Raw genomic sequence first — 27,942 nt, 5'->3', positions numbered from 1 at the left:
TTTCTTCCTTTCTTCCTTCCTTTCCTTCCTCTTTCTTTTGGGTACTTTCCCAGCTCTCTCCTTCTCTTTAGAGGCTGGTTCATTCATTTGTGCATTTGTTTGTTCACTTATTCAGCAAGCATTTATTGAGTATCTGCTGTGTCCCAGGCACTGTGGAGCAAAGATACCATATGCCCTTGGGAGCAAAGCAACTGCTTACAGTCTGATGGGAGAGACAACCAAATAATCACACAAACACATGGTTATAAACCATGGTAATGCTATGAAAGACGGGAGAGTGGAACCCAACCAAATAGGAGAAAATGGAGGTCAGAGAAGGCTTCCCTGGAGGAGGGACAGTAAGCTAACTATGCAAACCAGAATGGAGGTGTTGGGGGGTGGTGCCAAGATCAGTGTGGGCATATGGAATAGTTGTGCAAAGGCCCTGAGGCAAGAGGGAGCCTGGGAAATTGGAGGGAAGCTGGTAAGAGCTGAGGAACAGTTAGGGGATCAGGCCTGGCCTTGAAGGTCTTTACCCTAAGTACAATGCAAAGATCACTGATCCTTAAAAAGAATATATTATATACTGCAGAGGACAAAAGTAAAGGAAGGTGGCCACTCCTGCCTTTTTCCTCAGTACTAGGCTGTTCCACTCTTGGCCCACTCCAACCAGGGTTCTTCTGCTTTCGTTCTCACCTCCTAGAATACTTTTAGCCTGTTCTTCTCTCCTCCCGACCCCAATGCCCCGTTCTTGGGTCTCAGCCTGATGGCCTCGTCTTTGTCTTTTTTTTTTTTTTTTTTTTTTTGAGACAGGGTCTCACTCCGTCACCCCGGCTGGAGTACAGTGGTGTGATCTTGGCTCACTGCAACCTCCACGTCCCGGGTTCAAGCGATTCTCATGCCTCAGCCACTGGGATGAGAGCTGGGATGTAGCTGGAGTTATAGGCACCCGCCAGAACACCTGGCTATTTTATTATTTTTTTTTTTGGTATATTTAGTAGATACGGGGTTTCATCATGTTGGCCAGGCTGGTCTCAAACCCCTGACCTCAAGCCAGCCAACCACCTTGGCCTCCCAAAGTGGCGGGATTACAGGCATGAGCCACTGCATCTGGCCTGTCTGTTCCCACACAGATCCTCTCCTCTTTTCCCCAGCACTTCCCTTGCTCTGCCTGCCCCCCACCCCTAGGCCTCCAGGCCTCCACATGGGGCACCAGCCCCAGCTTCTGCCCTGACCTGCACCCCTGGTTGGGTGGCCCACTGTGTGCTGTGGATGCTGCCAAACCTACAGCCCCGGCATGTCTCTGAGAACTCTGACTCCTGGGCTCTTATCTGGCCTCTGCCTGCCTCATGGGAAAAGCAACTCTGGGCTGTGGGGCAGGGAGGGCACCGGGAGCACCTGCAGCTTGGACATAGATTCCACAGCTTTGAGCCAAGGTAGAGCCCACTAAAGGGAAACACACGTGGCAGATGCAGCCTCAGCCTTTATTATAGGGACTTAGTTCACTGAAGGATGGGGGAATTGTTATGGGGGTGTTTAAAGTGGTAAAATGGGAGGAAAGTCAACTCTGACAGAAGTGGGGTGAGAGGAATAACGGAGTGTTGGAAGGTGAGGCACTGAGGGCAAGGAGAGGGACAGAGGGAGGAGAGGGCTCTAGGGGAGAGGAGGGCAGGAGAAGGAGGCAAGGGCACCAAGGGAGCCACAGGCCTGGGGCCTGGGAGCAGGTGGGCTGGGGAGCTGGACGGTGCCTTGGGCTTCCTGGAGAAGCCGCTGCTCCGGGCAGACCTCCTCACTTGCGGGAGCCCAGTGCCAGGGCAATGATGAAGCCCAGCACCAGCAGAAACATGGCGACGGAGAGCAGCACCGTGATGACCACCATGCCCCCTGTGCGGGCCATGCGCAGCCCAATGGATTCCATGTTCCTTCCTGTCAAAAGAGGGAGAGGGGAGGCCACTGTGGGCGAGAGAGGCCCCCAGCCTGCCTGAGGCTCACGGCCTCACACTTATCCAGCCAACAGACTGCCCAACCAGTCAGCCAGCCAACCAACCAACCAACCAGCTGATGGATCCAAACACCCTCACATAGACATTTATGAAGCATCTCCTATGTCAGTCGCTGAGGAAAAGTTAAGAGAACACAGTTCCTGCCCACGAGGAACCTTTAGCTGAGTGTGCAGTAGCCATGCCGAAGGCTCCGTGCTAGGATAGAGGTAAGCAGGGGCCCTGTGGGTGCATGGGGAGGCACAGGCAACCCAGACTGGGGATGAGGCAGGAATGGTCAGGGAAGCTTTTGTGGCTGCTGAGATGGGAAAGGAAGGTGGGAGTGTTACTTACGAGGGAGTGTGGACATTAGGATCTCTCTGCTGGACTCAGTGGCTGTCCCCTTCTTTACTAGGTAGGAAATGCTTTTGTGGTGGGTTTTGGAGAGAGTAGAGAACCCTCAGTGAGTATCTGGGACTTACAGAAAGAGGGGCTCCAGCCTGGGCTACCTACCCTCACAGCTGTGTCTCCCCTATGTGCACTCCTCCAAGAGGCCCAGCTTTCACCCCCTTTTGCTGTGCCCTCACCCTCTCCCCATGCCCACCAGATCTCCCCCACACTAGCTTCTCTTCCTGCACCCGCTTCCCTAGGTGCCCCAGGCTGGACCCAGTACCTACTAGTATTTGGTTCCTGGCACGAGGTTTGTCACCTGGTATGCACCGAGCCGAGTGACTGTGAAGCCAGCACCACTGTCCACCACACTCACCAGTTCCCTGCGCCCACGGCACGGAGGCACCACAAAGCTGGACGTCACCACTGGGCAGAAGTGGGGGGAGGAGAAGACTGGGTCAAGTTTCTGGAGGCCCCAAGAAGGGGCAGCTTTTAGAGTGTGGGTGCCCCAGGAGAGGGGTGGACAGGGAGGCATGAATGGGGAAAGGGGTGCAGGGGGTGTCGCAGGAAGGGGTCTTTGGGGACTAGAGGGATGCCTTGGGAGAAGGTAGCAGACCTTTGCTGTCGTTGGCTCTCCGGACCATCAGTGTGGCGTTGCCTCCTGTGAGGTGACAGGGGGGCAAGGCAACCAGCAGGCTCTCCGTTAGCGCCGGGGACAGCAGACCAGAGAGGCTTGAGATGTTGAAGTCTGATGGGAGGCAGGAGGGAGCTCCGATGGGGACTGACCCCCTCCTGGCCAACAGATCTGGCCCGGTCCCATTGGAGCCATCTCCCTTTCCACTCTGTGAACCCTGGGCAGAATAGCCAGGCCTGTGCCGGTATGACCACCAGGTGGCAGGCTTGGGCTGCAGAAGTTGCACCCTCCACCAAGCGGTCCCTAGAGCCAGATCCTGGATGCCAGGAGTCGGGCAGCGCCCAACCTCACCCCCCCCCGCAGCCTCGGATCCTTGCCCACCCCTCTCTGCCTCCTAGGTCTGGAGGAGGAGCAGGAGTGTGCCCTGAGCCCAGTGTCTGATACCCAGTCACTGCCATCACCAGCCCTGACTCCCAACTGTCCAGACCTCTCTTTGAGAGCCCTGGAAGGTACAGTGCTCCCTGTCCAGGCCCCCAGCCCCCTTCCCACCCCTGCCAGAGATGGAAGAGACCTGCAGCCCCTGGGGACAGCACAGCCAGCAGAATCAGGATCAAGGGCAAGATCCGGATGGGCAGCAGGGGTGCCATGCTGGGCTGGGAGGTGGAATAGGTCCTGGCAGGCTGGAGTTCCTGAGGCAAGTGAGGCCCTGCCCCTGGGGTGGCTGATTTTGTCCTGGGGGCGGGAGGGGCTGGAGGGGAATCTAGTCGAACCTGCCCCTTGGGCCCTATAGCCTCAAAGGAGTGGGGAGAGCAGACAGGTTTTTCAGGATGGGGAGCTGGCCCTCAGGCCAGGAGGGGGGATGCCCTGGCTGGGTCCTGATGGCATAGCCAGCTGCCGAGAGCTGGGTAACTAAGGTGGGGAAAGAAATCACCCCTTCTTCTGGGACTCCTGTGCGTAAGGCAGTGTTCCTATGTGCACGGGCATCTGGAGCCTGGCCTGTCCTTGGAGGACTGCTCCCCCAATGTGGTGGGGGTCTTTCCCCCACCCCTCAGAAGGGTGATGAGTTTGGAAGTTGCCCCGGTATGTAGGAAGAGAATACTCCAAGGGGCTACTGAAAAGGCCTTAAGTGGGTAAGAATGGGAGAGAAACATTCTGGTGGGGAGGGGCAGCAGACCGAGGGTTTCAATTCTTGGAGTGCACTGAGGCTTAGGTACTGCTGCTCTGGGAGAGGCAGGGGCTGTGGGGGCCAGGGAGCACATGCAGTTTCAGATTCCTCTGGAGGGTGGGGACGAAGGTGGCCATGGAAGACTTCTGGAGAGACCAGAGAGACAGACATTGACCCTGGCCAGCAGGGGTTGGGGGTGGGCACAGAGAGCCTTGGGCAGCAACCATTTGTTGAATTGAGAATGAAGGAAAGAGACCTCGTAAGATAACATGAAAAAGAGACAGAACTTCCCTGACTGCTTCCTCCAGCCCTGGGCTACATCAGCTAGAAGCAGAGGAGTTCTGAGGAGAGGAGTCAGGACTTCTTCTGGGCCCTGGGCTCATTGTAGCCCTACAGCCATCCTAGGTGGTAGATGGTACTAGCTTCCTTTTGTAGTAGAACTGAGGCCAGGCACAGTGGCTCATGCCTGTAATCTCAACACTTTGGGAGGCCAAGGTGGGAGGATCACTCGAGGCTAGGAGTTCAAGACCAGCCTAGGCAACACAGAGAGACTGATCTCTATTAAAATAAAAAAGAGATCGGCCGGGTGTGGTGGCTCATGCCTGTAATCCCAGCACTTTGGGAGGCCGAGGTGGGCGGATCACCTGAGGTCAGGAGTTCGAGATCAGCCTGGCCAATATGGCGAAACCCCGTCTCTACTAAAAATACAAAAACTAACGTGGTGGTGCGTGCCTGTAATCCCAGCTACTCGGGAGGCTGAGGCAGGAGAAACACTTGAACCCAGGAGGTGGAGGTTGCAGTGAGCCAAGATTGTGCCAGTGCACTCCAGCCTGGGCAACTGAGTGAAACTCTGTCTCAGAAAATTGAGAGAGAGAGAGAGAAGTGGAAACTGAGACTCAGACACATAGAGTTACTTGTGGAAAGTGTCAGGAGAGGCTGTAGAACTTCCAGAAGCCTGAGAGCTGGACAGAGACTGTTGCTCCATGAACTATTCTATCGTCCTCAGTCCCAGGGAAGGTTAGGGTCCTGGTAGGAATGTGAGGGAGGTTGTGTCCTTACCGCCAAGGTGGGAAGGGTAGGCTCAAAGTTTGGGGTGAGTGGAGAATGACAGTAAAGGAAGAACTCATGGGCCTAAGCAGAGAGTAGGAGGGTCTTAAGCCAGTGCTTCTCCAAATTTAATATGCATATGAATTACCAGGGATCTTGTTAAGATGCAGCTTCTCATTGCAGGCATGCAATAGGTCTGGGGTGAAGCCTGAAATTCTGCATTTCTTTCGTTTTTTTTTTTTTTTTTTTTTTGAGACGGAGTCTCGCTGTGTCACCCAGGCTGGAGTGCAGTGGTATGATCTTGGCTCACTGCAACCTCCGCCTCCCAGGTTCAAACGATTCTCCTGCCTCAGCCTCCCGAGTAACTGGGATTATAGGCATGTGCCACCACTCCCAGCTAATTTTTGTATTTTTAGTAGAGATGAGGTTTCACCATGTTGGCCAGGCTGGTCTCAAACTCCTGACCACAAGTGATCCACCCGCCTTGGCCTCCCAGAGTGTTGGGATTACAGGTGTGAGCCACCGTGCCCGGTCAATTCTGCATTTCTAGTGACTTCCCAGTAACACTGATGATGCCGGTCTGAAAGCCCACACTTGGAGTTTCCAGCTGCTCTGTATGGGTAAACAGCATCCCCACCCCCAACTGGATCCTCTTCCATGGACATCAGGGATCAGGGCAGGTGCTCCTTCCCAATCTGCCCGAACAGCTGCTTTTGGGTGAAGGATTTGATTCTGTTTTTCCTGCACCTTGGCTTTTGATTCCACCACCACTGCACAAACTGAAAGAGGATCTCTTGCACATTAAGAACTTGGGAGAGAGGGGACAGATTAAATGGTGGAATGCCAGGGTGAGGGGATCTTCCTGGTACTTCTCAAAACCTGTCACCCACCAGTAAGTTGTTTACACTTGAACTTGGGAAGTCTTTCTCCTCATTCACAACCAAGAAGCAGAAAGAAGAGGTTGGGTTTATTGCAGGGTGGGTTGCATTGGGTCCCCTCTTAAGCCTCCATCCCCATCTAAAATTATGAGTGGGACAGAGTGGGGTAGGGGAGGGCAGATCGCTGACCAGATTTTAAAGGGATAAGAGGGCCCTGTGCCTTTAAGCTCTTCCTTCTCCCTCCAATCCCACCCCCCCCTACCTTCCCCACCCCAGCCCTCCCCAGGTTTCTGGAGGAGCGGGGAGTTGCGTCTTCTCCCTGCCCTGCCGAGCTGCTCACTGGCTGCTCTGGAGGCTGTGCTTTGCGGTCTCCATGGAAACCATTAGTTGCTAAGCAACTGGAGCATCATCTGTGCTGAGCTCTCGCATCTAATTATCCCATCACAGCGGCCGAGAAGGGTTTGGGGAGCTGAGAGGAGGGGGAGGCCAAGCACAGGAGCAAGAGGATAACTGTTTTAGCAGAGCAGATTCATTGACAATGCTGAAGTCATTTAAAGCCACAGCACCATGTTCCTCTGGAGGATTTCCCAATGGCTTGGAGTAAGGGAACCAGGGCCACATGCCTGAAGTCTCTGTCTTGGACCCACTCTTTCTAGGCTGTCTCCTCTTTGGATTCTTGATTCTAAACTCTCTTGAGTTCCCTCCCCTGCTTCCTTTCTTCCAAATCTCCTGTTCAAGCACTCCTATTGCCAACTATGTCCTTGGAACTGCACTAGCCACCAGGAATATAAAGGTAAGATAAGTTTCTGCCCTCAGGGAGCTCTTAATAGCTCTAGTCTGCTCAGCCTAGAAGACTATCTTCTAAAACAAACTTCTTTCTGGACTGTGGTATCTTTTTTTTTTTTTCACTTGAACTATGGCAGTTCTTCAACCAGGAGAGCTGGGATCAGAACCCAGGTATGTCTGACATGCCCAGGGTTCTCCTTCCAGAGTGCCACTCTCTGCCTCCCAGTCAATTAGAAAAACATGTCTACTTGGCTGCATGGCCATGTCAGCCTCTCATGGCAGCTACTGTCCTCTTGTTGATGAGATACCATATAACTTTAGGTGGACTTCAATGTTCTCACATTTAAAATGGAAGACTTGGCCAGGCGCGGTGGCTCACGCCTGTAATCCCAGCAGTTTGAGAGGCCGAGGTGGGTGGATCACCTGAGTGAGGTCAGGAGTTTGAGACCAGCCTGGCCGACATGGTGAAACCCTGTCTCTACTAAAAATACAAAAATCAGCCAGGTGTGGTGATGCACATCTGTAATCCCAGCTACTTGGGAGGCTGAGGCAGGAGAATCGCTTGAATCCAGGAAGTGGAGCTTGCAGTGAGCTGAAATCATGCCACTGCACTCCAGCCTATAGGCAACAGAGCAAGATTCCATCTCAATAAAATGAAATGAAATAAAATAAAATAAAAAATGGAAGACTCACCAGGAACAGTGACACATGCCTGTCATCTCAGCACTTTGGGAGGCTGAAGTAGGAGGATCACTTGGGACCTGGAGTTTGAGACCAGCCTTGCGACACAGCAAGGCTCCATCTCTACAAAATAAAAAAAAAAAAAAATTATGGCCAGGCTCTGTGGCTCACAGCCTGTAATCCCAGCACTTTGGGAAGCCAAGGTGGGAAGATTGCTTGAGCCCAGGAGTTCAAGACCAGCCTGGGTGATATAGTGACATCTCTTCTCTATTAAAAAAAAAAAAAAGGCCTGGGCATGGTGGCTCACGCCTGTAATCCCAGCACTTTGGGAGGCTGAGGCAGGTGGATCACAGAGTCAGGAGTTAGAGACCAGTCTGGCCAACATAGTGAAACCCCATCTCTACTAAAAATACAAAAAATTAGCGGGTGTGGTGGTGTGCGCCTGTAATCCCAGCTACTTGGGAGGCTGAGGCAGGAGAATCGTGTGAACCCTAGAGGCGGAGGTTGCAGTGAGCCGAGGTCGCACCATTGCACTTCAGCCTGGGTGACCGTGCGAGACTCTGTCTCAAAAACAAAAACAAAACCAAACAAAACAGGCCAGGGCGGTGGCTCACACCTGTAATCTTAGCACTTTGGGAGGCCGAGTTGGGTGGATCACCTGAGGTCAGGAGTTCAAGACCAGCCTGACCAACATGGTGAAATCCCCTCTCTACTAAATACAAAAAAGAATCACTTGAACCCGGGAGATGGAGGTTGCAGTGAGCTGAGATCATGCCATTACACTCCAGCCTGGGCAGCAAGAGCGAAACTCCATCTCAAAAAACAAACAAACAAACAACAACAACAAAAAAACAATGAACTGGGCATGGTGGCACATGCCTCCAGTCCCAGCTACTTGGGAGGCTATGGTGGGAGGACGGTTTGAGCCCAGGAGTCTGAGGCTTTGGTGAGCCATGATTGTACCACTGCACTCCAGCCTGGGTGACAGAGTTGGAAATAAAATAAAGTATATAAAGAGAAGTCTCACTCCTTCCTTACTCAGGAGATCAAACTATGTGACAGGTGTAAAAGTGGCTTAAAATAAAGGTGTGGAAGAAATGCTGGAGATCATTGTCATAATCCTAGGAACAGCCAGAGATGGGGGAGTCCTGGAGGATTGGATTTGGAGGTAAGATGCGGTTCTCACCAAATGTTGGTCCATTGGGAAGTGGTGGCGCCTCTATCCTTGAGAGCTGAGGCTGGAAAATGCTGTGAGGATGAGAAAATACCAGTCATTCAGGGTTGGAGGAGACCTGGATGCTCCATTTAAAAAAATGTAGCTGCCCTGCGCGGTGGCTCACGCCTGTAACCCCAACACTTTGGGAGGCCGAGGACGGTGGATCACCTGAGGTTGGGGGTTCGAGACCAGCCTGACCAACATGGAGAAACCCTGTCTCTACTAAAAATACAAAATTAGCCAGGCGTGGTGGCACATGCCTGTAATCCCAGCTACTTGGAAGGCTGAAGCAGGAGAATCGCTTGAACCTGGGAGGCAGAGGTTGCAGTGAGCCGAGATTGCGCCATTGCACTCCAATCTGGGCAACAAGAGTGAAACTGTCTCAAAAAAAAAAAAGTAGCCTATGATACAACCACTTACCCCAAATCTTCTTCCAGCTTTGTGACTTTTGCCAAGTTACATACCTCACTAACTGCTCTGAGCTTCAGCTTCCTCTGCTGTAAAAAGGGTATAAAACCAGGCCGGGCATGATGGCTCATGCCTGTAACCCCAGCACTTTGGGAGGCCTAGGTGGGCAGATCACGAGGTCAGGAATTCGAGATCAGCCTGGCCAACATGGTGAAATGCCATCTCTACTAAAAATACGAAAAATTAGCTGGGCATAGTGGCAGGTGCCTGTAATCCCAGCTACTCGGGAGGCTGAGGCAGGAGAATTGCTTGAACCTGGGAGGCAGTGGTTGCAGTGAGCCGAGACCACGCCACTGCACTGCAGCCTGGGCAACAGAGCCAGACTCCATCTCAAAAAAAAAAAAATTAAAGGGTATAAAACCCATCTCACAACCATCTGATCTTTGACAAACCTGACAAAAACAAGACATGGGGAAAGGATTCCCTATTTGATAAATGGTGCTGGGAAAACTGGCTAGCTGTATGTAGAAAGCTGAAACTGGATCCCTTCCTTACACTTTATACAAAAATTAATTCAAGATGGATTAAAGACTTAAATGTTAGATCTAAAACTATAAAAACCCTAGAAGAAAACCTAGACAATACCATTCAGGACATAGGCATGGGCAAGGACTTCATGACTAAAACACAAAAAGCAATGGCAACAAAAGCCAAAATAGGCAAATGGGATCTAATTAAACTAAAGAGCTTCTGCACAGCAAAAGAAACTACCATCAGAGTGAACAGGCAACCTACAGAGTGGGAGGAAATTTTTGCAATCTACACATCTGACAAAGGGCTAATATCCAGAATCTACAAAGAACTTAAACAAATTTACAAGAAAAAAACCATCAAAAAGTGGGCAAAGGATATAAACAGACACTTCTCAAAAGAAGACATTTATGCAGCCAACAGACACATGAAAAAATGCTCATCATCACTGGTCATCAGAGAAATGCAAATCAAAACCACAATGAGATACCATCTCACACCAGTTAGAATGGCGGTCATTAAAAAGTTAGGAAACAACAGATGCTGGAGGGGATGTGGTGGGAGTGTAAACTAGTTCAACCATTGTGGAAGACAGTGTGGCAATTCCTCAAGGATCTAGAACTAGAAATACCATTTGACCCAGCGATCCCATTACTGGGTCTATACCGAAAGGATTATAAATCATGCTACTATAAAGACACATGCACACGTATGTTTATTACCGCACTGTTCACAATAGCAAAGACTTGGAACCAACCCGAATGTCCATCAATTATAGACTGGATTAAGAAAATGTGGCACATATACACTATGGAATACTGTGCAGCCATAAAAAGGGATGAGTTCACGTCCTTTGCAGGGACATGGATGAAGCTGGAAACCATCATTCTGAGCAAACTATCGCAAGGACAGAAAACCAAACACCGCATGTGCTCACTCATAGGTGGGAATTGAACAATGAGAACACTTGGACACAGGGTGGGGAACATCACATATAGGGGCCTGTCATGGGGTGGGGGGCAGGGGGAGGGATAGCATTAGGAGAAATACCTAATGTAAATGACGAGTTAATGGGTGCAGCAAACCAACATGGCACATGTATACCTATGTAACAAACCTGCACGTTGTGCACAACTACCCTAGAACTTAAAGTATAATAATAACATTAAATAAAATAAAGAAACCTGTCTCATTTGGATATTGTGACTCTCCCTAAGGCAATTTTTTTTTTTTTTTTGGGACAGAGTTTTGCTCTGACGCCCAGGCTGGAATGCACTGGCATGACTCGGCTCACTGCAGCCTCTGCCTCCTGGGTTCAAGCAATTCTCCCGCCTCAGCCTTTTGAGTAGCTGGGATTACAGGCACATGCCACCACGTCCAGCTAGTTTTTTGTATTTTTAGTAGAGACGGGGTTTCGCCACGTTGGCCAGGCTGGTTTCGAACTCCTGGCCTCAAGTGATCTGCCTGCCTCAGCCTCCCAAAGTACTAGGATTACAGGCGTGAGCCAACGTGCCCGGCCCCTCAAGCAAATTTATATATGAGTGCCTAGCACAGTATCTGGCTCAATAAATATTAATATAAGTAATTCATTTCATCTTTTTATTAACCTTCATTGCAGAAGACTAGAGACAATAAATCACTTTCCCAAGGTCACAGAGAATGAAGTTGGATATGATTCACAATTTGTTTTTCCAGCTGTGTTACTGATGCAGAGGGAGCTATTTGGACAGGGAAAGGTAGTCCAAGGGGGAAAGTGACTGAGCTGTGGACCTGCTGTTCCTGTGTGCCAAGCATGCCACAGGAGTACCAGGCACACAAGAACTGCCGGGTCATTTGTTCACTCATCACACATTGGTTGAGCAATTCCTCTATGGTGGGTACTGTATTAGGGGCTGAGATACAGAAAGGACAAGACACAATTCCTGCTCTCAAAACTTGCTGGGCTTTGAAGAATGAATCAGAGTTAGCCTGGTTGAGATAAGTGGAAGGGCATATTCCAAAAAGAGGGAGCAGCCTATGAAAAGGCTCGGGGATGTGAATTATGCTGACACCTTCTGGGAACGGCAAATGATACATCTTGGCTGGAGAGAAGTATTCAAAGATGGGCATGGTGGGAGCTATAGCCACTGGCTTTGTATCCCACGCTAAGGAGCGTGTTTCTTAGCAAGCCTTAGAGGAGTTTAAAATGTGTAAAGATCATTCTGGCAACAGTGTGGAGAATGGATTGGCAGCAGGTAAGACATAAAACAGGGAAACTAAGTGAGAAACAAAATGATCCAGGTGAAAAAGTTCATGGCCAAGCAATGAACATGGGAGTGGAGAGAAGCAGACAGACTGCAGTGATTTTAGGGAAAGTGACTGGAATCAGTGACTGACTGCAGAGTAATTTTAGGAAGGAAGAATCAAGAACAATTTCCAGATGTATGGCTTGGAGCAGATTTGAAGAGAGGACTGGGGAGAAGAAAGTTCACTTGTGGGCTGGGCACAGTGGCTCACACCTGTAATCCCAGCACTTTGGGAGGCAGAGGCGGGTGGATCACTTGAGGTCAAGGGTTCCAGACCAGCCTGACCAACATGGTGAAACCTCGTCTCTACTAAAAATACAAAAATTAGCCGGGCATGCTGGCACGTGCCTGTAATCCCAACTACTTGGGAGGCTGAGGCAGGAGAATCACTTGAACCCAGGAGGCGGAGGTTGCAGTAAGCAGAGATTGCACCACTGCACTCCAGCCTGGGCAAAGAAGTGAGACTCCATCTCAAAAATAATAATAATAATAATAATAAATAAAAAGAAAAATAAAAAAATAAAAAAATAAAGTTCACTTGTGGATCTGTTGAGTCTGAGGTGTTGTGGCTGCCAGCCTCCCACATGGCTCTGAATGATCCCTGCTTCCTTGTATTCGTGTCCTTATATGGTCCCCTCCCACGTCACATCAGGATTGGTTTGTGTGGCCAACAAATACAACAGAAGTGATGACACGTCACTTCTGAGGCTAGGTAGGGTGCCTTTCTCCTCATCCTCTCTTGGGGTGCTCACTCTGGAGGATGTTGAAGCTCCTCTGTGGGGAGGTCTGTGTGGCAAGGGACTGAGACCTCCTGCCAATGACCTATGAGGTTGTGAGACTTCCAGGCAGTAGGTATGGGAATGAGCAAGATTGGAGACAGATCCTCCAGCCTAGTCAAGCCTTCAGATGACTGTGGCCCAGGTCGATATCTTCACTGCAGCTTCCCAAGACACTCTGAGCCCAAACCACCCAGGTAGGTCTCTCCCAAACTCCTGACTCTCAGGATAAATTTTTTTTTGTTTTTTTTTGAGACAGAATCTCGCTCTGTTGCCCAGGCTGGAGTGCAGTGGTATAGTCTTGGCTCACTGCAACCTCCACCTCCTGGGTTCAAGTGATTCTCCTGCCTCAGCCTCCCGAGTAGCTGGGATTACAGGCACCCACCAACACACCTGGCTAATTTTTGTGGTTTTCATAGAGACAGGGTTTCACCATGTTGGTCAGGCTGGTCTCAAACTCCTGACCTCAAGTGATCTGCCTGCCTCAGCCTCCCAAAGTGCTGGGATTACAGGCATGAGCCACCACACCTGGCCAAATGTTTATTTTTATAAGCCACTAGATTTGGGGGATAATTTGCTATACAGTAAAAAATAATGAATACAAATATCTTGGGCAACTCCACATTGAGCATAGGATTCTGGGACATGGAGGAGAGGTGTGGGATGCAGACAGGGGAGGTGGCACTGGTTAAAATCATGCCTGTGGAAGAGAGTCCTTGAGGGGAGCAGTGGAAGGAGAGTGGGAGAAGGCAGCCAAGGACAGAATTCTGGGAAATAAAGCATTTAAAGGACAGATACAGCAAGAGGAGCTGATGAAGGAGGAATGAAAATTATGAGGTAGCCAGATGTAGTGGCACAGGTCTGTACGCCCAGCTTCTCAGGAGACTGAGGCAGGAGAAACACTTGAGCCCAGGAGTTCAAGGCTGCGGTGAGCTCTGATCATGCCATCACACTCCAGCCTGGATGACAGAAAGAGACCCTGTCTCCAAAAAAGAAAAAGATAACAGGAAAATCAGGAGGGAGTGGATGGAGAGTTTAAAAAAAGAGGTGTCAAATAGTATGAAGATCAGGATTGAAGGTAAGGACTATTAAAATGTCCACTGGGCCTAGTGTCTTGGGGGTTATGCATATAGAGCAGCTGCCTACGGGTGAGGAGGCAGAAGCTGCCTGTAAGAGTGCAGAGGTAACTGGGAGTTGAGGCACTAGAGTTAGTGCAGACATCTCTTTGAAGAAGCTTGGCTAGGAAAGGAAAGAGACAGATAACTCGAGGGGAAATTGGAATACAGGAAAGGCTTATCTTTTTAAAAATACATATATTTTATAACTCTTTTCCAGATTTTATTTTCATTGATTTTCTCTATTGATTTCCTGGGTTTTGTTCTGTTTTTTAGAGATGGGAGTCTCACTATGTTGCCCAGGCTGGACTCAAACTCCTAGGCTCAAGTGATCCTCCTGCCCTAGCCGTGCAAATGTCTGGGACTACCAGCACACCACTGCGTGTTTTATTTTTAAAGTTAACGATGCAGGAGAGAGATGAGTAAAATTGATAGAGAGACTTCTGAAAGAGGAGGAAATTGGGGTTCAGGTTAGCCTTTGGCCAAAACGGTGACATTTCCAAGCAGACAAAAGAATGGGGGCAATGATGCAGAAAAATGCTATGCTTTTTGGGGGGTTGGGGTGGAAAAGTCAGGCAGATGGGAGAAATAAAGGAGCTCCCTTCTGGAGGCCTCTGCTTTTTCTGTGAAATAGGAAACTCAGTGGGGAGAAGGGTTTGGAGGCCAGAGAGGAGCAAGAGCTTGAAATAGTTGTTGTTAGGAGGGGGTGCAGCTACAAAGAGCCTCGAGTAAGGCTGTATTTGGTGGTGATGGCCCAGCTGAGCTTGGGGACTACTGGGGCACCAACTGTGTTAGGGTTCTCCAGAGAAACAGAGCCAACAGGATGTGTGTGTGCGTGTGTTTGTGTGTGTGTGTGTGTGTATACATATATATGGAGAGAGAAAGAGGGAGAGAGAGAGAGAAAGAGAGAGAGAGAGAGATTTTAAGGAATTAGCTCACGTGATTGTGGAGGCTTGGCAAGTCCAAAAATGTGATGGGGAGGGCAGCAGGCTAGAGACTCAGGAAAGAGTTGCAGTTTAAGTCCAAAGGCAGTCTGCTGTCAAAATTCCTTGTTTCAGACAGGTGCAGTGGTTCACGCATGTAATCCCAGCACTTTGGGTGGCCGAGACAGGCGGATTACCTGAGATCAGGAGTTCGAGACCAGCCATGGCCAACATGGTGAAAACCTGTCTCTACCAAAAGTACAAAAATTAACCGGGTGTAGCAGCATGTGCCTGTAATCCCAGCTACTTGGGAGGCTGAGACATAAGAATCACCTGAACCTGGGAGGTGGAGGTTGCAGTGAGCTAAGATCGGGCCACTGTACTCCAGCCTAGGTGACAGAGCAAAGACTATCTCAGAAAAAAAAAAAATTCCTGGCGGGGTGCAGTGGCTCACGCCTATAATCCCAGCACTTTGGGAGGTCGAGGCAGGCAGATCACAAGGTCAAAAGATTGAGACCATCCTGGCTAACATGGTGAAACTCCATCTCTACTAAAAATACAAAAAAATTAGCTGGGCGTGGTGGCGTGCACCTGTAGTCCCAGTTACTCAGGAGGCTGAGGCAGGAGGATCTCTTGAACCTGGGAGGTGGAGGTTGCAGTGAGCTGACATCGCACCACTGCACTTCAGCCTGGTGACAGAACGAGACTCTCTCTAAAAAAACAAAACAAAACAGTAGCAGTAGAAACCCTGTCTCTACTAAAAATACAAAAATTAGCCAGGTGTGGCGGTGGGGCACCTGTAATCCCAGCTACTTAGGGGGCTGAGGCAGGAGAATTGCTTGAACCCAGGAGGCAGAGGTTGCAGTGAGTGGAGATCGTACCACTGCACTCCAGCCTGGGTGACCCAGCGAGACTCCGTCTCAAAACAAAAAAAATGGAAAAAAATTAGTCGGGTGTGATGGCATGCTTCTGTAGTCGCAGCTACTTGGAAGGCTGAGGCGGGAGGATTCCTGGAGCCCAGGAGGTCAAGGCTGCAGTAAGCCATGATCGCACTACTGCACTCCAGCCTGGGTGACAGAACGAGACCCCCCGCAAAAAAAAAAAAAAAAAAAAAAATATATATATATATATATATTTTTGAGATGGAGTCTCGCTCTGTCACCCAAGCTGGAGTGCAGTGGTGTGATCTTGGCTCACTGCAACCTCTGCCTCCCGGGTTCAAGTGATTCTCCTGCCTCAACCTCCCAAGCAGCTGGAATTACAGGCATGCACCACCACGCCCAGCTAATTTTTGTATTTTTAGTAGAGATGGGGTTTCACCATGTTGTCCAGGCTGGTCTTGAATTCTTGACCTCATGATCTGCCCTCCTTGGCCTCCCAAAGTGTTGGGATTATAGGGGTGGGTGACCGTGCCTGGCGCTAAATAAATATTACAAATTAAAATTACGGATCACTTGAGGCCAGGAGTTTGAGATCAGCCTGGCCAACATGGCGAAACCCTGTCTCTACTAAAAATACAAAAAAATTAGCTGGACATGGTGGCGTGTGCCTGTAATCCCAGCTACTGGGGAGGCTGAGGCACAAGAATCGCTTGAACCCTGGAAGCGGAGGTTGCAGTGAGCTAAGATTGCGCCACTGAACTCCAGCATGGGCAACAGAGCACAACTCTCTAAATTTATTCATTAAATAAATTTAATGAAATTTATTCATTTTTATTTTTTGAGACAGTCTTACTCCAACACCCAGGCTGGAGTGCAGTGACGTGATCTCGGCTCATTACAACCTCTGCCTTCCTGGTTCAAGCGATTCTCCTGCCTCAGCCTCCCGAGTAGCTGGGATTACAAGCATGTGCCACCATGCCCCACTAATTTTTGTATTTTTTGGTAGAGACAGGGTGTCACCATGTTGGCTAGGCTGGTCTCAAACTCCAAACCTAAAGTGATGCTCTGGCCTCAGCCTCCCAAAGTGCTGGGATTACAGGCGTGAGCCACTGCACCTGGCCACATTTAATAAAAATTTTAAAATCCATCAATTTAAATGTTGATCTTATCCAAAAATATGCCATCATAGAAAGATCTGGAATAACGTTTGACTCGATCCCTGGCACCATGGTCCACCTAAATTGACATGTAAAATTAACCATCGTATCTACCTTGACATATTCAGAGTTTTTCAAATTACCCAACAGCTGAGTGAAGAAATGACAAAGCCATCAGGTCGTATTGGCTCAGGATTGGGGTTTTCAAGGCAGGGAAATGTGGAGGTATTGGCAAGAGTGAAGAAATGGAGAAGAAGGTCCAGGCTAGTGATGGACAGGAGTGATAGAGGGGAAAGCATTGAGAGATGGGGGTTTTTGGTGAGCTCAGGGCAGAAGGAAGGCGTGGGAGAGGTGGAAGAGCAGGAGAGTGTAGATGGGGACAGGACATAGAATGGCAGCCAGTTAGGTGGCTGCACGGGAGAGGAAGCCGAGGTCCTCACTGCGGTCGGGTGCATCAAAATATTGTGAGTCCAGGACAGGGGCCGCAGACCCAGTTGCCTCCAGGGGCCAGGCAGATAACAAAAATAGTACAAGGAGCGGCCAACTGAAGAGAGTGTAGCAGCATGAGCTCTGTCTAAAGGGGTCGCCTTACACAGCTCTGTGAGAGTTGCCTTGCAGAAAGAGGGACTGTATTAGTTCATTTTCACACTGCTATAAAGGACTGCCCGAGACTGGGTAATTTATAAAGGAAAGAGGTGTAATTGACTCCCAGTTCCACATGGCTTGGGAAGGCCATCATGGTGGAAGGCACCTCTTCACAGGGAAGCAGGAGAGAGAATGAGTGCTGAGCAAAGGAGGAAGCCCCTTATAAAACCATCAGGTCCTGGCCAGGTGCAGTGGCTCACGCCTGAAATCCCAGCACTCTGGGAGACCGAGGCGGGCGGATCACAAGGTCAAGAGATCAACACCAGCCTGGCCAACATGGTGAAACCCTATCTCTACTAGAAATTATAAAACTTAGCTGGGCATGGTGGTGGGGGCCTGTAGTCCCAGCTACTTGGGAGGCTAAGGCAGGAGAATCACTTGAAACCGGGAGGTGGAGGTTACAGTGAGCTGAGATCGTGCCACTGCATTCCAGCCTGGTGACAGAGTGATACTCCGTTTCAAAAAAGGAAAAAAAAAAAAAAAGAGGAGACAAAAATCTGGATTTTTAGGCAAAACACCCTTATTTTAAAATTTGCAATGAATAAATACACATTATGAAAATGCATTTTGTGAGCCAAATCATATACATCTTCAAGGCTAGCCTTGTCATCAGGGCCCCCAGCATTGTGCCATTTAGGACAGGGTATTGGGAGGAGAGTAGGTTTTTTGTTAGGTGAGCAAGAAGGAGGAATATTTGGAGTTGGTGGGAAATTGGCTGGAGGATTCTAGAAGCAGCAATGTGCTCAGGGCAGCCAGCAAGCAGAGCCCTGGGAAGGAGGAATGCAATGGAATGGGGTGGTAGTGGAGGAGGTGGCAGAGCAATTGCCCTGGAAAAGACCTGGTCCACATGTGTTCTGCAGACATGAGGAGTCTCTCACAGGTTTTAAGCAGGGAAAGGATGTAATTAAGTTTGGTTATAGAAAGATTTCTCTAAGAGTAGGTGGAGGTTTCACTGTGGGGTAATCAATCCTTTCCTCAGGCCTGAAGGAGAGCTAATCCACACAAGACATAATGATGAACCAAATTAACATGAATTAGTTTATTCAATAAATGTCTTATTAAATGCTTTTGTGTCAGGAGGGCGTGGTGGCTCACGCCTGTAATCCCAGCACTTTGGGAGGCCGAGGCAGGTGGATCACCTGAGGTCAGGAGTTTGAGACCAACCTGGCTAACATGGTGAAACCCCATCTCTACTAAAAATACAAAAATTAGCTGGGTGTGGTGGCAGGCACCTGTAATTCTAGCTACTCAAGAGGCTGAGGAAGGAGAATCGTTTGAACTCAGGAGGTGAAAGTTGCAGTGAGCTGAGATCGCGCCATTGTGCTCCAACCTGGGTGACAAGAGCGAAACTCCATCTCAAATAAATAAATGCTTTAGTGTCAGTGACTATGCTGAGCTATGGACATTCAGGGGTGAATAGGACACTGCTCTTACTGAAATAAGGTCTAGTGAGAGGTACTGAGAAGAGTTCACTACTACACTGCATCAGGATTTTAGTGGAAGATATAATAGTAACAGCTATTGCTTACTAAGTGTTTCCCATGGCTGGGTGTGGTGGCTAATGCCTGTAATCTCAGCACTTTGGGAGGCTGAGGCAGGAAGACTGCTTGAGCCCAAGAGTTTGAGACCAGCCTCGACAACATCATGAGACTCTACAGAAAATACAAAAATTAGTTGGGCGTGGTGGTGCACACCTGTAATCCCAGCTACTCAGGAGGCTGAGGTGGGAGAATTGCTTGAGTCCAGAAGGCAGAGGTTGCAGTGAGCTGAGATTGTGTCACTGCACTCCAGCCTGGGCAATACAGCAAGACCCTGTTTCAAAATAATAATAATAATAATAATAATAATAATAATAATAATAATAATGTGTTTACCACATGCCAGGCATGTTAACTCCTTTACATATATATTTTCCATTAACTCCTTTACATATATATTTTCCATTAACTCCTTTACATATATATTTTCCATTAACTCCTTTACATATATTTTTTTTTTCTGAGATAAGAGTTTCACTCAGTCACCCAGGCTGGAGTGCAATGGTGTGATCTCAGCTCACTGCAACCTCTGCCTCCTGGGTTCAAGTAATTCTCCTGCCTCAGCCTTCCAAGTAGCTGGGATTACTGGCACCCACCACCACACCAGGCTAATTTTTTGTATTTTTAGTAGAGACAGGGCTTTACCATGTTGGCCAGGCTGGTCTCGAACTCCTGACCTCAGGTGATCCAGCCATCTCGGCCTCCCAAAGTGCTGGGATTATAGGCATGAGCCACTGCACCGTCCTTTTTTTTCTTTGAGACGGAGTTTTGCTCTTGTTGCCCAGGCTGGAGTGCAATGGCATGATCTCGGCTCACAGCAACCTCCGCCTCCTGGGTTCAAGCCATTCATCTGCCTCAGCCTCCAGAGTAGCTGGGATTACAGGCATGTGCCACCATGCCCGGCTAATTTTGTATTTTTAGTAGAGACAGGGTTTCTCAATGTTGATCAGGCTGGTCTCAAACTCCAGACCTCAGGTGATCTGCTTGCCTCGGCCTCCCAAAGTGCTGGTATTACAAGCGTGAGCCACCGTGCCCGGCCTTTTTTTTTTTAAGACGGAGTCTTGCTCTGTTGCCCAGGCTGGACCAGGCCGGAGTACAGTGGCGTGATCTCAGCTCACCGCAACCTCCACCTCCCGGGTTCAAGAGATTCTTCTGCCTCAGCCTCCCAAGTAGCTGGGACTACAGGTGTGTGCCACCACACCCAGCTAATTTTTTATTTCTAGTAGAGATGGGGTTTCACCATATTGGACAGGCTGGTCTTGAACTCCTGACCTCGTGATCCGCCCGCCTCGGCCTCTCAAGGTGGTAGGATTACAGGCGTGAGCCACTGTGCCTGGCCCCTTTACATATATTTTCTTGCTTGATCCTTGTAACAACCTCTGTGAGGCAGGCAATGTTATTATCCTCATTTTATTAATGAGGAAGTTAAGGCACAAAGAAGTTAAATAGCTTGCTAAAGAGGCTTCTCACCAAAGGGCAACTTACATGAGCTTGAGTAGTGTGGAAGAGCTACCTGGAGGAAGTGGTAACTAAGTGGAGACATAAAATTTAAGTCCGAGTTAGGAAGGTGAAGATGGAGAGAGGGGAGGAAGAGGGAAGATTGTTCTAGGCTGAGAGACCTGCAAAGGCACAAGGTCAGAGAATGGGTCTGCTGGAGGGTCAGAGTAGAATTTGGGGAAGTCACTGGAGAAGTAGCTGGGAAAAGATGGAAGGCTTTTATAGTCTCTTTAAGGAATTTAAATTTTGATCCTAAGGATAAAAGGAAGCCCTTGAAGCGTTTTAAACTGGAGAGTGTGCTGATCACATTGTATTGAATACAGATGGCTTTTGCTGCAATGCAGAGATTGTGTTGGACGGATAGCTGGGAGACATTTTACAGGCTGTTAAAATCAGATTCTAAGGCCAGGCACGGTGGCTCACGCCTGTAATCCCAGCAATTTGGGAGGCTGAGGCGGGTGGATCACGAGGTCAGGAGTTCGAGACCAGCCTGACTAACATAGTGAAACCCCCATCTCTACTAAAAAACTTAAAAAATTAGCTGGGTGTGGTGGTACGTGCCTGTAATCCCAGCTACTCAGGAGGCTGAGGCAGGAGAATTGCTTGAACCTGGGAGGCAGAGGTTGCAGTGAGTGGAGATTGCACCATTGCACTCCAGCCTGGGCGACAGAGCGAGACTCTATCTCAAAAAAAAAAAAAAAAAATCAGATTCTAGGCTGGTGCGGTGGCTCGTGCCTGAATCCCAGCACTTTGGGCGGATCCCTTGAGGTCAAGAGTTTGAGACCAGCCTGGCCAATATGGCAAAACCCTGTCTCTACTAAAAATAACAAATGTGTCGGGCGCGGTGGCTCACGCCTGTAATCCCAGCACTTTGGGAGGCCGAGGCGGGTGGATCACAAGGTCAGGAGATCGAGACCATCCTGGCTAACACGGTGAAACCTCGTCTCTACTAAAAATACAAAAAATTAGCTGGGCGCAGTGGCGGGCGCCTGTAGTCCCAGCTACTCGGGAGGCTGAGGCAGGAGAATGGTGTCAACCCGGGAGGCGGAGCTTGCAGTGAGCCGAGATTGCGCCACTGCAGTCCAGCCTGGGCGAAAGAGCGAGACTCCGTCTCAAAAAATAAAAAATAAAAAAAAATAACAAACGTTAGCCAGGCATGGTGGCACATGCCTGTAATCCCAGCTACTCGGGAAGCTGAGGCAGGAGAATTGCTTGAACCTGGGAGGCAGAGGTTGCAGTGAGCTGAGATCATGTGCCTGCAGCCAGGGTGACAGAGTGAGACTTCGTTTCCAAAAACAAAAAAACAAAAAACAAAAAGAAATCAGATCCCAGGCAAAAGACGATAGAAGAGGAGATTTGGGGAGAGGGCTTTTTTTTTTTTTTTTTTTTTTTTTTTTGAGACAGTGTCTTCTACTGTCGCCCACAATGGAGTTTAGTGACATGATCATAGCTCACTGCAGCTCAAGCTTGGGCTCAAGTGACCCTCCTGTGTCAGCCTCCCAAGTTAGCTGGGACTATAGGTGTGCACCATCATGCCTGGCTAATTTTTTAAACTTTTTTTTTTTTGAGACAGAGTCTTGCTTTGTCACCCAGGCTAGAGTGCAGTGGCATGATCTCGGCTCACTGCAACCTCCACCTCCCAGGTTCAAGCAATTCTCCTGCCTCAGCCTCCCAAGTAGCTGGGACTACAGGCACACACCACCACGCCTAGCTAATTTTTTTTTTTTTTTTTAAGTAGAGACAGAGTTTCACCATGTTGGCCAGGCTGGTCTTGAACTCCTGACCTCGTGATCCACCCGCATTTGCCTCCCAAAGTGCTGGGATTACAGGCATGAGCCACCGCGCCCGGCTATTTTTTTAAACTTTTTATTTGTAGAGACGGGGTGTCAATATGTTTCCCAGGCTGGTCTTGAACTCCTGAGCTCAAGAGATCCTTCCGCCTCAGCCTTCCAAAGTGCTGAGATTATAGGCATAGGCTACTGCTCTAGGCAGAGGGCAAAATTGACAGGGTCTAGTGATGGTTTGACAGGGACAGTTGTGTGTGGTTTGGGGAGCAGAGTTAAGGAGGATGCTCCCAGGTCCTGGTTTGGGCAGCAGGGTGGATGACAGAACCGTCAGGAGCTAGAGAACACAGTGAGGGGTGGGAGGGGCAGGCTGTGGCGAGGGGCTGGGTGGAGATATTTGGGTCTTGAACTTGCCAGTTTACGTGCCTGAAGGACACGCAAATGGAGGTATGTTGAAGGTGGTTGGATGTGTGGTCTGGAGCACAGGAAAGGTTGTCAGCACAGGCGCGGCAGCTGAAGCCTTGGAGAGGAGCAAGTGGCTGCTGAATGAGAAGACAAGGTCAAGGACAGAGCCTGGGGAGCCCCAACATTTATGCGCAAAGGAAAAGAGGAGACTGCAAAGGAAACCGAGAAACTTCCCTAAAAGAAAAAAGAATAGCCAGGAGGGAGCAGTATCCCAGGTGCCCAAGGAAGATGCTTGTGGGAGGCACAGCGAGCAGCATCAGCACCACGGGGAACTGAAGAGATGTGCTGAAATGTGCTCCTTGGATTTGGTGAGTCGGAGGAGTCACTGGAAATCTCTTCAAACTGGAGGGCACGCGAATGAGAGGGACTAAGCTGGGCAAGAGGATGCTGAAGGACTAAATGGCTGTGTGGAGGGTCTAGGACTTAGTGAAAGGCTAAGAGACCAGAGGGCCTCGGGAGGGCAGGAGAAGGAAAGGGAAGGATCCCCCACCCCGCTCCCTCCATGCACTTCCTTAGATCTTTTTGGCTTCTGCTGGGCCCCCTTCTTAGTTGTCTGAAAGAACCTCTGATGGACACAGGGAAATAGGGTTAGGAGGGCCTCCCTGGGATGCTAGTGGAGGGTGGAGGGTGGAGGAGAAGGTATGAATGAAGCACCAAAGCAAGCCGATCCCAGGATGCCCTTCCCTCCAGGCCTTCGGAAGAAGGAGCCCTGTCCTCCTTTGGAGAGGTGGGGCAGAGACCTGGACTCTCCAACCCAGTGACCAAGGGACCCAACAGAATTGTGACCTTTAACCCCTCTTGGAGTCCAGGCATTTCTGACCCCGCTCCCACCCCAACAAGGACTTCCAAGTTGGAGTGTGGCTCAGGCTGGTCCCCTGAGAGAACAGTGGAGGATGTCTCATGGTCACCGGAAGGAACAGCCAGGTATGATGGGAAGGGGTGGGAATGCTTTGGAATCCTATCCCATCCTCCTGGGGTTGGGGGGTGGTCTTGGCACAGCTGCCCAGGCCACAGCTCTGAAATTGGACTTCTCTCGCCTCCCCAGGCCCTGTTTGATATGCACATCAGATACCGGTGCCCTTTGCAAAACTGTTATTTGTACAGAAACCTGAGGGAAGACGAAGGAGGGAAACTTCTCCCCTCTCTTTCCTCCCTCCAGCCACTTCCACTTGCAGGGACCTGCAGGAAAATGCCCACCCCCAGCACTCTCCCTCACCACTCCGAGACTTGCAGCTTCCCCAGCTCCCCATGTGGCCCATGCTGGGAGTTTCTGCTCTGCCAGAAATGGCTGGGCCTTGGAGCTTCCCCCCACCCACCCGGGGCCTCTCAACCTCAGCCCTTCCTCCCCATTTCCCCAGCCCTGAGCTCAGCGCTGCCCTGCACCTCCTCCCCAGCCTGGAGTCTTGCTGGCTGTGGCATATTTGCCTCAAGCCTCCCCAGTTCCCTTCATCTCCAAGAATGGAGTTAGAGCCTCACCCTAGTCTATCCCCTGAGCAGCTCCCAAGATGCCCACCGTGCCCTAAGGGTACAGGGGTTGGCAGCAGGGGATGGGAAGCAGGCCATGTGAGGCAGGCCAGGGCTAGGAGAAAAAGAATGGGCTTTGGAGCGGATGGGCCAGGACTACACGCCCTCTGCCTGCGGCCTTCCAGCTTGTGTCCTGGACCCGCTTCCTGTCTATGAATGGAGGTGATAATACCACCCCACAGAGCCCTGGTGGGGACCAAATGAACAAGGAATGAAGTGCCCCACACACTGCTTGCCACATAGTAAGTAGGTGCTTAAAACAACATCCTCCTCTCCTCCTTGGGGCGCTGATGAAGAGGGTCCGTGCAGAGGACTCTCCAAGAGGCTAGGGGCACCTGGTGTGGGGGTGCAGGGCTCTTCTGTATCACTGAGGGGCCTTTGGGGGAGGAGGGGAGGGAATGCTGAGCCCTGTGCCACTCCAGTGCCTCTGCTGACTACATTCCTTGGCCTGGCCTGGGGAGGACTTCTGGGAAAGGCTCCTTGCAGTGGAAGGTCTCGTGGGGAGGGCCTGGTGTGGGGGGACAGCATCTGGGTTTTGAACACCCCCGGCACATACAGACTCCCCCAACTCATAATCCGATTTATATTCCTACTCCCTCCTCTGGACCCATCACCATGGCAACAGTTTTCTCAGTTGCACTTCATCAGCTTCCCAGCAAATCTTTTCTCCTGCCCCCTCCTTACATCTTTTTCTCCTCCTCTGTCAGTCGGCCTTTCGAGGTACTCACAGCGCTCCCCTCCCCTCTGTCCCTCAGCTTCTGTTTCTCTCCTGCTCTTCATGAAGGTGTCCCTGCCTGCCTCTGTCCACATCTCTCTCTATGGCATCCCTCCTGCCTCTCCCTTTTCAAGTGCACGATTGCAGCAACAAGCTGGGGTCTGTTGATTAGACAAGAACTTGTGTCCTTTCTGATATCAGGACAGAAAAGCAGAGTCCTGGAGGGTTTCGATTCCAGTGGGCTCTGCACAGATTTCTGTTTGCAGTGATGCAGTGGGTGGGTGGGTGTCAGCTTGGGTTGATCTTTGCACCTCTGACCAGGAGGCAGAGAATGCTGGGGAGGGAAAGCAGTGTTGGGCAGTTTCTTCTCCAGCCCTAAGTCATGGCTCTGGATGTGTTCGCTTCCCAGCTCACCCTCAGAAACCTCGCCCAATGCCTGCAGTTACCACTGGCATGCGGTGCTTCCCAGGAACCTAACTTTGGCTCTGACTTCCCTTTCTCTGAAGTTCTAATCAAATCTCTTCACCTCCTCACTGGTCATGTCCACTTGGTATGCTACTGCCATGCCTAATGCAGTGACTAAACATGAACCATCTTCCCCAAGCCATCACCCCCTTCGTACTTCCCTGTCACTACCCACAGTAAAAACCTTGGTGCTACCTGTGACTCCTCTGTCATCCTCCACACCTCACTCGAGTCCAAGGTGGATCAATTCTCCTTTGGAAATGTCATTCGGATCTGCTTCCTTCCCTTTGCCATTCTCATACATATTATCCTAGACCAAGCCCCAGCCCCAGTGAGTCATCTTAGGCCCTCACAGTAGCCTCAGAGGTGGACTTCCCACTTGGGTTTACTACAAATGTAGTCCTTCTTCAGAAACCAGACCTGGCCAGGCGCCATGGCTCATGCCTGTAATCCTAGCACTTTGGGAGGCCAAGGCAGGTGGATCACCTGAGGTCAGAAGTTCAAGACCAGCCTGGTCAACATGGTGAAACCCCACTAAAAATACAAAATTACCTGGACATGGTGGCACATGCCTGTAATCCCTGCTATTCAGGAGGCTGAGGCAGGAGAATCACTTGAACCCAGGAGGTGGAGGTTCCAGTGAGCTGAGATCATGCCACTGCACTCTAGCCTGGGCAATAGAGTGAGACACTACTAGACCTGGGCCTGTCCTGAGCATGACTTTCTTCTCCTCCTCCTCACCCTCTCATTTTTCTTCTTCATTTATTGAGCACCTGTTATGTACTAGGCTTGTCATATATGCTATCTCTTAATCTTCACAATAAATCCTAAGGTAGTTGTTATCGCATTTTACAGGAGAAGAAACAGATGCTCAGAGCGGTTAATTTGCCCCAAGTTCTACAGCTAATAAGCAATAGAGCTGGAATTGTAGATCAGATCCAATTTGCCCCAAGTTCTACAGCTAATAAGCAATAGAGCTGGAATTGTGGATCAGATCCAGATCTGTTGAGTTCCAGGGTTAGTGTTTTGTTTTTTTTGCTATACCAGATTGTTCCTCGTATCACTCTTCACTCAAAAACCTTCTGAGCCTTTCTATTTTCTTCTTTTGAGGCTCATTTTGATCTGACTCCATCCCACCTACAAAACCATTTATTCTTGCTACTTCTTAGTGTGACATGGATTGGTACCAACCGGAAGAACATTTGCATACTTTAGGGTTTTGTCTCCATCTCTTTCCTGTTAAATATTTTTATTAACAGCTTATACGAAAATATAGTATCACATTTCACAGATATAACCCTTGAGGGATAGTAAATATTGAAAGATAAGGATCCAAGAATCATCTCCAGGTAAACCTAACAGAATAAAGTGATCAGAGATCCATTTAAGACCTCAGCAACACACAGTGGGCCAGACATGGCTTAGAAGAAGTTTAGGTGAAAAAGAATCAGGGGTTTAGTAAGTTCAGTCTGAGACATCAGCATTGGTGGGGGAGAGGGGATAGGGAGAAAGAAAAAGGGACATCAAGCTGGGTGCGGTGGCTCATGCCTGTAATCCCACCACTTTGGGAAGCTGAGGTGAGCAGATAACTTGAGGTCAGGAGTTCCAGACCAGCTTGGCCAACATAGTGAAACCCCATCTCTACTAAAAATATAAAAATTAGCTGAGCACGGTGGCAGACGCCTGTAATCCCAGCTACTTGGGAGGCTGAGGCAGGAGAATCGCTTGAACCTGGGAGGCTGAGGTTGTGGTGAGCTGAGACTGACTGCCATTGCACTCCAGCCTGGGCAACAAAAGTGAAACTCTGTCTCAAAAAAAGAAAAGAAAAAGGGACATCCGGCCGGGCGCGGTGTCTCACGCCCGTAATCCCAGCACTTTGGGAGGCTGAGGCGGGCGGATCACCTGAGATCAGGAGTTCAAGACCAGCCTGGCTAACATGGTGAAACCCTGTTCCTACTAAAAATACAAAAAATCAGCCAGGCGTGGTGGCGTGCACCTGCAATCCCAGCTACTCGGGAGGCTGAGGTAGAAGAATTGCTTGAACCTGGGAGGCAGAGGTTGCAGTGGAGCCAAGTTTGCGCCATTGCACTCCAGCTTGGGGAACAAGAGCAAAACTCTGTCTCAAAAAAAAAAAAAGAAAAGAAAAAAAAAGAAAAAGGGACATCAGCATAGCATGGCTGCCAGGAGCAAATCCAATGTTAAGTCATGTTACTGGAGATACAGTATTTGGAATAAAGGAGAAGACAGATAATCTTGCTTTATTGTAAGTTGGCCAGGTGTTATAATGGGAGCCATTGTTTTGTGACCTGGGAATGTTTAGGCAAAAGAGTGGATCATGAGGTCAGGAGTTCGAGACCAACCTGGCCAACATGCCGAAACCCTGTCTCTACTATAAATATAAAAATTAGCTGGGCGTGGTGGCAGGCGCCTGTAATCCCAGCTACTTGGGAGGGTGAGGCAGGAGAATCCCTTGAACCC

The 27,942-nt window shown here is 49.7% G+C and overlaps 1 protein-coding gene across 1 annotated transcript; it reads right to left on the bottom strand.

Annotated features, from left to right (window-relative positions):
• Positions 1-1,447: 1,447 nt before the first annotated feature.
• On the bottom strand, positions 1,448-3,682 carry UPK2 (uroplakin 2). Its single transcript, XM_055273419.2, has 5 exons — positions 3,554-3,682; positions 2,965-3,096; positions 2,636-2,774; positions 2,313-2,383; positions 1,448-1,905 (listed from the first exon to the last, which is right to left on the bottom strand). Exons 1-5 carry the CDS (start codon positions 3,627-3,629, stop codon positions 1,769-1,771), a joined length of 555 nt encoding a protein of 184 aa, XP_055129394.1. The 5' UTR covers positions 3,630-3,682; the 3' UTR covers positions 1,448-1,768.
• Positions 3,683-27,942: the final 24,260 nt, after the last annotated feature.

The sequence above is a fragment of the Symphalangus syndactylus genome, chromosome 3, assembly GCF_028878055.3.
Source record: "Symphalangus syndactylus isolate Jambi chromosome 3, NHGRI_mSymSyn1-v2.1_pri, whole genome shotgun sequence".
In the NCBI taxonomy this organism is placed as follows: Eukaryota; Metazoa; Chordata; class Mammalia; order Primates; family Hylobatidae; genus Symphalangus; species Symphalangus syndactylus.
The sequence above is the reverse complement of the archived record's forward strand: the minus strand, read 5'-3'. Positions and strand labels throughout refer to the sequence as shown.